Here is a 15,234-nt window from a genome sequence, read left to right on the forward strand (position 1 = left end):
CACCTCAGCAACTCAGGAGGCTGAGGCAGAAGGATGGCAAGTTTGAGGCCAGGCTGAGCAACTTAGAGAGACCATGTCTCAAAAAAAAAAAAAAAAAAAAAAGAAGAACAAGAAGAAGAAGAAGAAGAAAAGAAAAAGGGCTTGGGATCTAGCTTAGTGGTAGAGTGCCCTGGGTTCAGTCACCAGGGAGACACACCCACACCCACACACACACACACACACACACACACAGAAATCTTCTCCTTCGTGACATCAAATTATTGTATTATCAATTATCCCAAATAACAAAAAGTCAGTTCCTCAAACAGTTTACACACACGCACACACAATCACATAATTGAGGTGAAGGGTTTTCGAGATCACTGCCTGAGTCCTCCATTTGCCTTTTAGAATAGACCCAGCCTGATTAAGGGAAGTTTAGCTCTTAACAATAGTTCAGTGTTCTGGCCTTTGTCCTTCCTGCTTTCAAGCCTTGACACTTGTGTAAGTATCTTTCTCTGGAGTCAGGGTCCTGGCAGAGACCTCCAGATCATCTGATCTGCAGAGCTGACTCTTTGTTTACAGTTCTGAAGAGGCCCATTGTTCCCAGCTTTTCCATATTGTAAATTCATCCACAGGGCAACAACTTCAGAAGAGAATACATCGCAACTCAGGGACCGCTTCCTGGCACCAAGGATGACTTCTGGAAAATGGTGTGGGAACAGAACGTTCACAACATTGTCATGGTGACCCAGTGCGTTGAGAAGGGCCGGGTGAGTGAACAGCTGCCCTGACTTCCCACCTTGGCTTTTCACCATCCAGATGGAATTCACACCTGCCTCCATCCCGACCCCAATCCAAAGCTGTACCCCATGAAACAAAATACAGATGCTTGAGAATGTTGTTAGTTAATTAAACCACTCAGTTGTGAAAGGCTCTAACGGGAAATCCAGGTGATTCCAGTTCTTGTTCTGGGTTTGAAGTTTCTGTCAAAGCTTTCTCCCCGTGAGGACTGGGATTGTCAGAAGTGGCCATGACATTGTCAGAAAGAGTGCCTAGCCTCATCTGCTCCATCCTTCAGAGCAAGGGAAGAGAGACTGCAAGAGTCAAGGGGCCTGTCCCTGCTCTCAAGAAAGAAGTAGGCTGTGTCAGCAGAGGCAAAGCAAAAAGTATCTGGACAAATCATGCAAACCTCTTATACAGCACTTAGATTCCTCTACTTTATATGGTTAATTTTAGGATTAAAAGAGAAATCACATATGAAGTACTTAATAAATACACGTTGGATTTCCAAATGTCTCTTAGGTCATTCATGCTGCAGTGAGACATGTATGTCCTCAGCAAAACTAGCTTAGATTAATATAGAGACACATATTAACTATATGCTTAATGGGACAACTAAAATATGTATGTGACCATATAAATATGTTTGTATGTAAAACCTAGAAATGTATTCTATCTTTACACCTGGGATGCCTTATCATAATTACTAGAATAAAAGCCATGGACACAGTACTCAATATACATATCTACATACACAAATACATAGTCCTAACAAATGCACATAACTTATGAAACATCCATTTACAAATAAATGTATAAATACTCCCAGACAAAATGCAAAAATAAATTAATAGTGTCCACAGTCCCCTCTCTCCTTTCTTCGCATATGAAAAGACAAGCTTAGCTAACAATTTGGACTTCTCAAAGATCTCTTGGCACATGGCCCAAGCTAGAAAATTGATAAAAACATGAACAAAACAGAGCCAGGAAGACAATGCCTTCCCCTGCTTGACTGGATCATTCTTCAAAAAGAGCAGTAAATAAATTGTAAGTCCTGGTTTATCTGCTAGTGGGACTAGAATGCTGAAGAAATCGATAATAAGAAAAAAAAACCTCGAGCCACAAAACACTGTGCTGGAGAGGTAAAGGAATCCAGGTGGGGTGGGGAGCGCCTTGTGCAACGTCTCCCTGTCCCTTGGAGCAGTCACCCATCTTCAGTACTGACCTTGAGCAGGTTAATTGCTCCAATTGTTTTAGATCCTAACTCAGGCATTTAGAGGAGGGAAAGTCCAGTTTCTCACTGGAGTTGTTTCCCAACTCACTTTTTTTTCTGTCTGTCTTCTTCTAGGTAAAGTGTGATCATTACTGGCCAGCGGATCAGGACTCCCTCTACTATGGGGACCTCATCCTGCAGATGCTCTCAGAGTCGGTGCTGCCTGAGTGGACCATCAGGGAGTTTAAGATATGCAGTGTACGTTAGTTTGCTTCACTTCATTCAATCACTCCACTTGGAAAGATGGAGATCTGTGAATCTTAACTTTTGTGGGTTCCTCTTTAGCTATAGTTTCAGCCCACAGACGTTCTCACATGGCACAATTGTCAAATTTGAGTCTGCAGTGGGCCGTTCCTCTGATTATCCTGCTCTCTGCTCTTATAGGAGGAGCAGCTTGATGCAAACAGACTCATCCGTCACTTTCACTATACAGTGTGGCCAGACCACGGAGTCCCAGAGACCACCCAGTCCCTCATCCAATTTGTGAGAACTGTCAGGGACTACATCAATAGGACTCCAGGTGCTGGGCCCACTGTGGTGCACTGCAGGTATGTGACAACCTAGGAGACAGTAAAATGGCATCCCTGAAAGGACTGTGCCCCAGAGTCTGAAAAAGGGCACAAACATGGGGAATGTGGTGGGTGGAAGGTTTGTCTGAGCCAGCCAACCTATCAGCCCTGGGAGGATTTCTTACGTCCTTCTTCCTTGTGCTCCCCAACCTCATTCCACTGACTTCTCCTTTTCCATTTTCTTCACCTCCTACCTCTCTCCCCCTCACTTTCTATCCTGCTCTCTCCTTCTCTTTTCCTCTTGTTCCTTTTCCTACTGAATGAAATGCAAAATCCTTAAGTGATTTCCATGCCCTTCCCAAGGTCCAGCTCACCTTCAGAGTTCTCAAGAACTTCCTTCCCACTCCAGCCAGAAGGCGACTGTACACACTTATCCTTGCCTCCTACCATCCTCACTCCTTGGAGTAGCTTCCTTTCTCTCCTCCACCTGTACTAACCTCACCGATCCTTCAACAGCCCCTGATCTGGGCTCCATCCCTTTCTAGTAGCATGTCTTTATTGATGCTGCTATAACAAACCACCACAGACTGGGTAACTTATAAACAATAGAAATTTACTTATTGCGGCTCAGGAGGCTGGGAAGTCCAAGATCAAGGTGCTGACAGATTCAGTATTTTTGGAGGGTCCAGTCTGATTCCAAGATAGTGCCTCCCTGCCGTGTCCTCCAGGAAGGAGGACAGGATTTGTCCTCACAGGAAGGAACAGAAAGGCAAAAAGACCTAGCTATTGTCCTGCAGCCCTTTTATAAGAGACTAATCTCATCTATAAGGGTGGAGCCCTCAGGGCCTAAGCAACAGCTTAGGAGACACAAACCTTTCAGCCCCAGCATAGCACTTGCCATCTGCAGACCCAGTTTTGCTCTTAAATTTCTGTTCTATCTTCATTTCTCTTTGCTTCATATAGTCTGTCCATAAAATCAAGTGCTCGATCTCTCTCTCTCTCTCTCTCTCTCTCTCTCTCTCTCTCTCTCTCTCTCTCTGTCTCTCTCCCCTTCTCTCTCTGGGGAGCCTGGTGTTTAGCTAATTAATGTTTGCAACAACACTTTGATAGCCCTAACTGAATGGCACTAATAAATAAAGAGCCAGGGAATTGCTACAGTAAGAGAAATGTCAAGTGCACTAATTTTCTCCCAATCAGCACAACACCCCAGGAGCCCTGAGTTTATATATTATTGGAATGCCAACACTTTTAATGGGAATGTGAGGCACTCAAGGACTTCCTGCTTTCCAAAGAATGACAGGCATTTCATCCAGAATCATTAGAGAACTGTTCTTGTTTATCTGATTGTCAACCTACATAATAACCAGAGGGAAATTCTCCAAAGAATAATAATCTTTATCTGGGAACAGTGCAACATTGCTGTGGGAAATGTAGCATAGTAAACAATGGGTGTGTTCAAAGAGGTTGAGGCAAGGGAAAGTTTTAAAGCAAGAGAGAGAGATTTATATATGCTACTTGGACACAAAGTTCATTGGTCTTGGAGACCTGAGCAAGAGTTGGTATCAGCATTTGGTGGAAGTGCTGGTGTCCTGTCCAGAGCTTCATATCTGAATTGCTGTGGGCTTAAAGAATATGATAAACCTTGTTACAAAATCGGTGCATACCTGAAAGGTAGGCAAAGCATTAGGTGCATGTCAACAAAAAGGAAATTCTTGTAGGGACTTAGAAAGTTCTTGAGGAAGAACATATCACTAATGGGCAGGCAGGAATTCTCCCCCTCATAACTTCCCAACTCTAATTTTGTCTGGGTTGATGAGAATAATTTCATCTTGTCATCAGCATCTTGCTCAGAATCAAAAATCCCCAGATTAAACAACCACTTTGGGGAGCAATTTGGCAATCCCTGGCAAAGCTGCAAGTGTTGATACCCTATAACCAACCCAGCAGTTATTCTTCTGGCATAGGCCCTTGATTAGTTGCCACCTGTGTGCACAAAGATGTCCATTGCAACGGACTTTTTGATAGAGAAAAACTAAAAATGATCTCTAAACTAAAATTGTCTACCTATAAGGAATGGATCATCAATGGCTTATGAATTCTTATAGAATGATTAAATGAAATTAGATCTACGTATAACAACGTGCACAAAACTCAAAACACAATATTGAGTAGAAAAATCGACAAAGGATACATAAAATGTGTTAGCATTTTAGTAAAATATTTGAAACATATAAAAGATATTATTTATGGATCTACATATATGTAGGAAAAGTATAAAAACAAACATGGACATGATACACACCAAATGCAGAATGGTACTTACCCTTGATGGGGGTAGGGAATGGAGGAGGAGGAAGGGAAAAAAGAGATGGAATACTGGGACTCTAGGTAATGTTTCTCTGAAAGAAAGAAATATTCCTATATTCTCCCATGTCTTGGAAGAGAAAAGAAAGGTTGGGCCAGAGTCTCTGGGTACAATCTTGAAAAAACAATTTAATAAAAAGGCTGAATCTTCCTGCACATCTCTTCTAGTGCTGGTGTGGGTAGGACTGGAACCTTTATTGCGTTGGACCGAATCCTTCAGCAGTTAGACTCCAAAGACTCCGTGGACATTTATGGAGCTGTGCATGACCTAAGACTTCACAGGGTTCACATGGTCCAGACTGAGGTAAGAATTACAGGCTGAAGGATACAGTGCACCCTTCTCCTGCCCCCTGAAACGTCCAGGGCTTTCCTCTGACAAAGGGAAATAACTATGACACATGAGGAAGAGAAAGAGAAGTGAACATAGACATTTTCCAAGACTTGTTATTTTGTAACAAATCTCAGTAACCTTGAGGATGACGTATGCCCTTATTTTTACTGAGATGATTGCTCTGCTCAGAAAAGAATTAATTTCAGTGGGTAGGAAGAAAGATGATTATTTTAAAAAACAGTGCATTATACATACGGGAAAAGGCTAGGCCAACCCATCTTGGAACTCAAGTTCAGATAGGCTGTATGAGCACAAGAACTTCATTAGTGAAGAGGAATAAGATTCCAATCTCTTCTCTACCCACCCACCTGACCAGCTCTACCTGCACCTGCATCTCTGGAGACACCAAGGGACTCCATGTTCCTTGCTAAATGCTTCTATTTGTAAGCATTTTGACATTTGCAGATTACTTTTGAATATGTTATCCCATTAAATTTTCACAATACCAAGTAAAAAAGGTATTACATTCCATTTCTAGCCTAGAAAATTGAGGTCCAGATGCTTATGAGCTTTGCACAAAGCCCATAGATATGAGGCTACCACTCTGGCTTGGACCCTGTTCTAGAAAATCCTGGGCCCTTGAGTATCAAGCCACAGCCTCAGGGTTAGCAGTTTGCCCCCCAACCCCCACCCCATATACCAAGCATGTCTTTCTCCGACATGAGCAACTTGCCAGGCTCAAGTTCTCTTACTCTTGGGTTTCCCAAGTTTTTCCTCAAGTATCTCTGCAAAAATTCTCTTTGTAAAAAAGAAAAATAAAAAAGATTCCCATGGATAAAAAGTTCTATCTACATGCTACTATCTCTCCTCTTAAGTCATAGTAAACATGGAAACTACACAGGCAGCAGCGCTTAAAAATACGGGAGGATCCTGCAGCAGAGAGTCACTGTGGGCTTCATTAGCCCACTATTCCCCAAACCACCGTGTCCCCTGAATTCTTTTCTAACACAGCACATTTTAATGTCCAGCAGAACTCTCATTATGTCATTATTCAGCAAAATACTGACGTCATTGCCTCCTGCAAGACTGCACCCATTTCCCTGATCTCTGACTGTCCAGGCTGGAGAACAATCTATCCACTGTATCTTGAGTATTGTATTATGAAATTGTTCAAAATTACACAGAACTGGGGTTGCGGGGTGTAGATCATCCATAGAATACTTGCTTGGTATGCACAAGGCACTGGATTGGATCTCTGGCACTGAAAAAAATAATGTCCACAAAACTAGAGAAATAGTATAAGGAGGTTTCATGTGCCCAAACCCCAAACTTCTACAATTATCAGAATTCTGTGTTATTTTCTCATCTATGTCCTACATACACTGTTCCCTTACCCTGTCCCCTTTAAAATAGTTTAAAGCAAATCCTGCTTATCATATTATGACCACCACTGCATTTATTATACCTAACCATTTGAACTATAATTCCTAAATTTCATCTAATCAACATTTAAATGTCCCTAATTATCTTTTAGAAAAAAATATATTTCTTGTAAAGAAAAATAATACTAGCTGATTTTCATTAAAATCCAAATAAAGCCCACACATTTTATTTGGTTGTAGTTTCTTTAAAATCGTTCTTTAATCTATGATAATCCTCCCTCCCATGTCTTTTCCATGACATTTAGCCGTCAGGAAACCAGCTCATTTTTTTCTGTAGATTTCCCACATTCTGGATGTGGCTAGTTGCTTCATGGGTATTGTGTTTGTTCCTTGTTATTTTTCACCAGCTGGTTGTTAAATCACCTGCTTTGAGGATGGTGTGAGCACTTGCTGTTGCCCCAGGTGACCGGGTAGATCATCTTGCCTATGTCTCGCTGTGGCACAGTCTAAACTAACAGTGGGTTCCTGGGCCATGGGCTGAGTCATTCATCATCAGGGTCCCCTTAACCTTTTGCTTAATGGCTTTAGCAGCCTCTTAAGATCACTGTCTAACGCTAATTCATTAAGAGTTGAAAATTATATCTTCCTGTGTCAGAATTGTTATCATTCAGTGTTTTTCTCAAGACTACGTGATCTAAGAAGGTAGGAACTTGCTTTCCTTCTCTATATCATCTTTAAAAAAAAAAAAAAAATCTATTCAATGAGTGAGCAAATACCCCACAATTGGTTTGCTAAAAAGTCAGCCTCAGTATTTCATTATTAGTTTATTGTTGCTGTTACCGCTGTTGACCGGTGACGAGTTCTTGCTCCCCTTGCTCCCCGATGTTGAAGAATAACACCAAAGAAGCACGCCGGGGCAAGGTCAGAGTAGAAATTAGAAATTTATTAAAGGACAGAAGAAAAGACTTCTCCCGGAGGAAGAAGGGGACCCAGAAGGTGGAATCCGTGGAAGTGCAGTTGTCTCCCCTTTTTATAGTTCTTTCAGGAATGTAGGTTGGAAGGCCCGAGGGGTGGGACAAGTAATCTGGGCATTTCCGAGTCAAGTTTGCTGTTCATTAACATTTCTTTGGGATGGGCTATCTCCAAGTCTGTTGGGGGCTGTATCCTGGGCTTCATTAACATTTCTTTGGGATGGGCTGTCTTCAAATCTGTTGGGGGCTGCTCATTAACATTTCTTCCAGGTGGACTTTGGCCTAGGGCCTTTTCGGAACTTTATTAACATTCCATGAGTTGTCCTGTTTTCCCTGAGTCATTCCCAGCATGGCCTCCATTTTAGATTTCACTTGATATTAGACCCGATTTACCTAACTACACTGACTACCTAACTTTAAATCTGGCTTCATTGCTTCCACAAACTCTGACCATAATTAACTTGTAATTTGGGGGCAAAGAAGCTATCATGTTTTACATTTTAAGTAATCTGAGAGTGCTGTGTGAGAGTGTGTGTGTGTGTGTGTGTGTGTGTGTGTGTGTGTGTGTTTCAGGCTTCCTCGTTACTGTCTTCCTGGGCCATGTTCAGGAATTCTATCACAAATGACACTGGCTGATTTTCAGAGCAGAGGTAGCTGCAATGTGCCAAAGTTCTTCCTCCTCCTCCTCAGAAACAATGCCTTCCTTTCCTGGTTCTCTCCTTTTCTCACCTCTCTGATGATTCTCTGGCTTTGCTTCTTAACTGGTCTTCTCAGTGTTTGGGTTCCTCATAGTTCTGTCCTCAAAGCATGGCTCTGTTTCTCCCAATCTTCATTCTTTGTGATGTCATTCATTTTGAGTCTTCAAGAACCCACACATGGGCTCCCTTCTCCCAAATCTAATGCTCCTTCCCTGGCACTCACTTAACGACCTGCCTATCAGACAGTTCCACCTGGAGGCCTTATAGCCACCTCAAACTCAAAATGTTAATACCAAACTCATTATCTTTCCTTGAAAACGACAGCAGAAACAACAGAGCAGCATTCCTGCTCTTGTACCTTCCAATTGCCATTAACAGTGTTGCCACCCATGTGTCTGCCCAAGCCAGGGAGCAGACTTCTTTTCCTCCAGTTCCCACATCCAGGCGGTCAGGAAGCCCTGTCAGTTCCACCCAAGATCTTTCTCTTTGTTCTAGTCCCTCCCCTACTGCTACCCCTTGCTCAAACTATTGTTAACTCTGGATGGGCCTATTGTGGTGGCCAAATGGGGCTCCTACCTCCAGCTTCTCCCCTAACAGCTCTTCATTACCACTGCCACTATCAAAGTTCCCTGGGGACCTTGTCAACTCCTGCGTAAAAATCCTGAGAAGTTCCCATTGCTTGTAAATTTAACTTAAAATTCTTATCCTTATGCACAAATTTCTTTATAACCCGGCCCTGGCTTACTTCTCCAGCTTCATGTCTACCCATCTATTCTACATGATGTCCATGTAACAGATATCAATACCAGGTTCTGTTAAAATTAAGGAAGTTTTTCCTCCCTGGGCCAGAATGAACTTTGTTTCTTTCAATCATGATGAAATAAACATTGCAGTAAGATAGGAATTTTCTTTCTCCCTTTTTGCCTGGTCAAACAAAATCCCAACAATATTCAATAATTTCTGTTTTGCTTGAAGTCTCTGCAAAAGTTGAACATTTTCTATGGTCTCTGAATCCCTGGCCCTCAAACTGAGCTGACTTACTTGGAAATGGAAACCGGTGCAGAAGGATTTAATCCACAAGTGAGCTCCAGGGAGGTAAACGGTTCCACAAAGGGGAAAGGACATTCTGAGCCCTTGTGTTATTTTTCTGGGTCCATGGTGACAGTTAACCTTGACATTCTTATATACTGGAAATTTGGGATGCAAAGGAATGCAGGTTGTCACAATTTTTAATGAATATATCAGACGGGATTTCTAAACAAATAGGTATTAGACAGGGGAGTTGCAAATGTGTTTCTCCTTTCAGCCTGCCTTGGGGCAAGTTTGCAGCCTGACTTTGAGAGAGATATTCAGATAGAGCAATAACTTGTTAAAGAACATTCATATCAGCTTCTCATGAGAAAGAAACACAGGGATGTTACAGGATTAAAGCTCCTAGATTCCATTTGGGGACTGTCTTGGAGGTTGCATGACCCATGTAATCTACAGCTCACCCATACCATAATTTTGTTTCCAGAATATATAGCACTTTCATATTATTTCATCACTTGGAATGCCCTACTTGGTTCAAATTCTTACTAATGTCACCTTTTCTATCTAGCTTGATACTTTCCTCCCCCAAAAGAAAACTCAAGGGCTTCCTCTTCTATATGAAACTTTTCACACAATTCTATTTTATGTTTATCATCTCCTAGGTATTTGTTCACATGTCTGCCCTTCTGCTAAACTATGCACTCAGGAACCATGAAAGGTCAGACATATAATACTATAAATACTATCCAATACTACAAATACTGGTAAAATTGAATGGAACTGAATGTGTTAACGCCAAACCAAGGCTTTGCCAATTAACGTGACATAATTTTTCATGATTTGAGGTTCATCTATTAGAATTTTTTTTACTTTTCATTAAGAATAAAGTGAGAAGCACATTAAAAAATCTGACGGTTTCCGTAGTAATCATTTCCAAAGGGACACTCTATTGGGAAAAGAATTTATATTTAAGACAAGGCAAATAAATGGATATTAACTAGTTTCAAAGCCCACAGTGGACCATTGCTGAAGAATTTATTAATAGGCCATGGCATAGATATAATAGAGTTCATTCACAGTTTAGCTCTAAGGTCCCAAAATAATTTACTCTCCCAGTAGAATTAAAAATAGGAATTATGTTTTGCATAAGAGGACACAATGAGATGTCAGTCTATAATTTTAAAACAGCAAAAAGTCTGTCTTGTTCCAACAACAATTCTCAGAATAGTTCTCTTCCTAAATTTTCAAGGTCAATGTGGCATAAAACACTCATAAATATGAGTAGGATCTGTGAGTTGAAAGGCAAAGAATAGTTATTAATATTTGTGCAGGCCTCATTTATGATTGATTTGGTTTTCCAATATGTCACAAGGTATTAATTATTATTCCATACCTAAATTATAAAGTCCCATGAGAAGATGCCCAGACTGGCTTCTACCAATCCATAACAACAAGTACTGGTCCACTTTGAAAAATTGTTAGTGAGAGGAGATTTTATTTTTAGCCTTATTTTGTATCTCAAATCGTTTATTAATTATTATTTACTACATTGATTGCTTTAAACATGCGATCCAGAAATATTTTTCAGTATCCATGTAACAGACATCAATACCAGGTCTTTTTTTTTTTTTTTTTTTTTTGGAGGGGGAGCTACTGGGGCTTATACCCTTTAAATGGAAGAAAAAAACAAAACAAAGATGTTATCTGCGGGGAGACTTTGGGCTCCTTGTTTTCTAGATGGAGAAAGCGAGGCTGAGAAGCCGCACAGTTCAGCCAGGACCTGATAGAGGCTAAGCACCCAGTCTCCTCTGTGTGCTCCCCTCTTACCCTCTTATCCTTCTCGCTCCCTGGGCTCTGAGCAATTGTCACATCATTAAGGGGAGCCCTAGGCCAAGCACGAAGTCCACACAGACATCCTCTCCCTCATCAGAGAGCTTAGCTGTTGGTCAGGAAGGGGCTCCATGCACAAATTGGTTGCCTGTGGCTGAGACACTGGTGTCAGTGCAAGACTTTAAGGTGTCTTCAGGCTCCAAAGCACTGACTTTTCTATATTTGTTTATGTTTCTAAAGTAGTTAATCCTTACATAACTGACAGGCAGGTCCTTCTCACTAGGTAACCCTCTGGGATTCTCTGCAATGAGCCAGCATCTTTGAGATTCCTGCCTGAGCCAGACTCAGGTGCTGATTGAACAGAGCTGGACTAGAGGCTGACCTTGCAAGAACTGACATACCTCCTTTTTCTCAATGTGTCTGCAAAACAAGGGGGACAGAACAAGCATGCTGTGAAATTATCTTCTCATAAGAAAATCCGTGTAGTGAAAACATGAAGTTGGAGGCCCATACCCCTGGGTCAAATCCTAGGGCCCCATTTCTGAGCTGTGTGACCTTAGAGAAGTTAATGAACTTCTCAGTCTCTGTTTATATTGATAATTATATACTTGACAAGGTTGTTGAAATCATGAAATGAGATGACTATGAAGAGTGCATAGCTTATGTTTGGCGTTCATTCATCTATTTAATTATGAAATTACCGGTTGCCTAGACCTCGTTCTAAGGTATTCACAGTACATGCTGTATCGATATGCATCATGTAAAAGAAATTAATAAACACCCTCTGCCCATTACCATTCTTCTCTTTTCAGTGGTTAAAAATTATTCCCTCTTTTATGTACCAAGGTGATGATCAAACGATTTGCTAACTATACAGAACCCTATCACTGTCAGTGTTTTGTGACAGCCTCTCCCCTTTCTTATGCTTGAGAACAGGCCCTCCTCTGATATGTTTTCTGCTTTTCCATAGTGTCAATACATATATCTACATCAGTGTGTAAGAGATGTCCTCAGAGCAAGGAAGCTACGGAGTGAACAAGAAAACCCCTTGTTTCCAATCTACGAAAATGTGAATCCAGAGTATCACAGAGGTAGGATCTCGTTCATTAGCTTTTAAGTCATTTTTCAATACTTAGTCAGTCTGGAAGTTGTTAATCACTTAAAGCTCTTTCATTTCTTATTTTACCCAGAAAGTCCCCCAAAAGAATGGCAACAGTTAGGAGGGTACTCCCACATTCCAGCAGCGATTCCAGGAAGTGTTTCTATCTCCCTAGCCCAGGATGCACTTTATTAAGGAATCAGCTTAACATTCCTTTTTCTAGCAATGAGCCTCACCCCTGAGAAGGATGCATTGAAATCACAATGGAGAGTTCAAGTTGTAAAATTGTTTGGAGAAGAATTTGGCAATCAAGTAATCCGAATCCTTAATATGTTCTTATTTTGTAACACAGTACTTTTCCTGCCACCCTAAATTCAAAAAAAGCTTCATGCATAAATCTTTTCACAGTTAAAAGTTTGAGTGGAAAACACTGTTTAACAAAGGACTGCATTAGATAGCTTTGCATTTAGCACAATGAAATACCTGAGGCAGCTAACTTTGTAAAGACAAAGGATTTAGTTAGCCCACATTTGGGGAGCTTCAAGGATATGGTGCTGCAATTGGCTCAGTTCTGGGGAGGAACTCGTGGTAAATGGTGGATGGCAGTCACAGGAGTGCCTGACAAGAGCAAGCTGTCACATCTTAAGCTAGGAAGTGAGAGAGCTGGGTGGGGCCATCGTAGGCAACTATAACAACCTTTTCAAAAGAAGGAGTCCCCTGAGAACTAACTCCCAAAGGTCTAAGGACCCCAAGCTAGGCCCCACATCCCGAAAGTTCTACCACAGTATTTCCTAACACTGCCACCGTGCAGACCACTCCTTCAATCATAGTGGACCCTTGGTGGTGCAAACCATATTCAAACCACAGCAAGGACTAAATACCATGGTGTATCACTTCATAAAATAGGACGTTGGCATTAAGAATGAAGGGCTTGCCCGGCATGTGTGAGGCACTGGGTTCAACCGTCAGCACTGCATGAAAAAACAAAGCCCATCAACAACAAAAAGAAAAGAACAAAAAGAATGAAGGACTTAGGTTTGGCCTGGTGGTGAATGCCTATAACCAGATTCTTGGGAGACTGAGGCAGGAGAATGGCAAGTCCGAGGCCAGCCTCAACAACTTAGTGAGACCTTGTCTCAAAACAAAAATAAAAAGGTCTGGGAATGTAGCTGGGGATATAACATGCCCCTGGATTCAATCTCCAGTATTGGAAAAAAAGAAGGTCTTGGGTCATAGCTTAGTAATAGAGCACTTGCCTAATAAGGGTGAGGCCCTTGGTTTGATCTCCAGCACCGCAAAAAAAAAAAGAAAAGTCAAGAGTTTTAGAGATAGAAATAGAGATAGAGATATATTTAGATGAAATCTCACTACATTGCCCACTGGCCTCCAACTCTTGGGCTCAAGCAACTCTTTTTCTTCAGCCTCCTGAATAGCTATGACTATAGGCATATACCACCTCACCTAGCTTAAGAATGTTATTTTTTAATATATTACAGTAATATGGATATTCTTACAAATAAGTTGTCTTAGTCCATTTTGTATTGCTATAGCAAAATATCTGAGACTGTGAACTTTAAAAAGAAAAGAGGACTGGGCCAGGGAGGTAGTTCAGTGATAGAGTACATGCTTAGCATGCTCAAGTCTTCTCAGCATAGCACAAAAAAAAAAAAAAAAAAAAGAAAGAAAAAGAAAAAAGGGAAAGAAAGAGAAATGATTTTTATTTCACTCCTAATTCTTGAGGCTAAAAGTCCAAGATTGGGCAGACTCCATCTGTTCAGCCTCTGGTGGGGCTTCATGGGTGCATTGCAGCATGGCAATGTCATCACCTAGTGACAGGACATGTGATGGTGAAAAACATTATATGATGAGAAAGGGACCAAAAAGCTGGGGAGGAGCAAAGCTTAAAATAGCCTACTCTTGCAGGAACTAAGCCACTCTCACGAGGCCTAACCCACAGAGAGACCAGCATCAATCCCTTCACCATGGCAATGAGGACCTGGTCACTTCCCACTAGACCCCACTAGTCCTTTCACCTTTCAGAATTGTTACCCTGGGGACCGAGCTTCCAAGACTTGAACCTTTTTGATGACAAACCACATCAAAACTATAGCATAAGTTAAATAATAGATGCAGAATGTAATACAAAAACAAAGCGTGAAGGGCAAGACCAGGAGAAAATGCAGTAGTAAAATACATTTCTCTGAACAATAGAAAAATATGTGATTTTTCTCTTCTATTCTTATGTATATTCTAGAACAAGCATGGAACACTTCCAAATAAAAAAATTAGCAGAAAAAAAATTACAAGTACTTCTTTGATCAAACAATGACCGATTGCTAAGAGAATGGTTTTCATGCCTTGTCCGACTCTGGGCCATCATTAATAATGACCTAAGTTATCACATAGACTGATTGCAAATGTGAGCATGCATTATGTTGGTTAGATCTGTTTCTACCTACCAGCAACTTTCTCTCCAGGGGGACTGAGAGCTACCTAAAATCAGATAATTTTCCTTTGACAAGCATTATTTCAGACCTGTCTTATCTTCATTTCTAAATGACCTTAAGTTGGCAATGCCTCTTAATGTCTTAAGGTTTCTTTTATTGAGTCCTCTGTACCTGCTATACCAACCAGCTTGCCTATGTGTTGAATAGTTAGTTAATAATCCGTAAAGCACAAATAGAGACCTACTATTTAGAGGAGTCTTTGTAAATCAGATAATCTTTTGTATTATGAATAATTACCCCTTAATTTATCTGTATAGTAAATTATGGAGAACACTCTGGGGGATCTTAGAGGTTCCTTTGTCTTGCTTTGATCTTTTGGAGACTATTTTTTTTTTTTTAGAACAGTCTTGGGCATGTCTGAAAGAAACTAACTACGGGATAAAATCACCACCATCTTGAAAGCCAAGATTTAGATCCTAGTTGAGGAAAGACCTAGCATTAATGAGCTGGGTGGCCCTGAGTGAGTTACTTTGTCC

At 41.1% G+C, this 15,234-nt stretch overlaps 1 protein-coding gene across 2 annotated transcripts in view; it reads left to right on the forward strand.

The window, feature by feature from the left end:
* Ptprb (protein tyrosine phosphatase receptor type B) overlaps positions 1–15,234 on the forward strand; it is a 121,651-nt gene that overhangs the window by 100,087 nt on the left and 6,330 nt on the right. For both annotated transcript variants that reach the window (XM_026386687.2, XM_026386686.2), the window contains 5 exons: positions 618–752; positions 2,111–2,233; positions 2,420–2,583; positions 5,077–5,212; positions 12,123–12,243. In XM_026386687.2, coding sequence (XP_026242472.2) covers positions 618–752; positions 2,111–2,233; positions 2,420–2,583; positions 5,077–5,212; positions 12,123–12,243 — 679 coding nt within the window. The remainder of the gene's footprint in view (positions 1–617; positions 753–2,110; positions 2,234–2,419; positions 2,584–5,076; positions 5,213–12,122; positions 12,244–15,234) is intronic.

Source organism: Urocitellus parryii, chromosome 5, assembly GCF_045843805.1.
Source record: "Urocitellus parryii isolate mUroPar1 chromosome 5, mUroPar1.hap1, whole genome shotgun sequence".
In the NCBI taxonomy this organism is placed as follows: domain Eukaryota; kingdom Metazoa; phylum Chordata; class Mammalia; order Rodentia; family Sciuridae; genus Urocitellus; species Urocitellus parryii.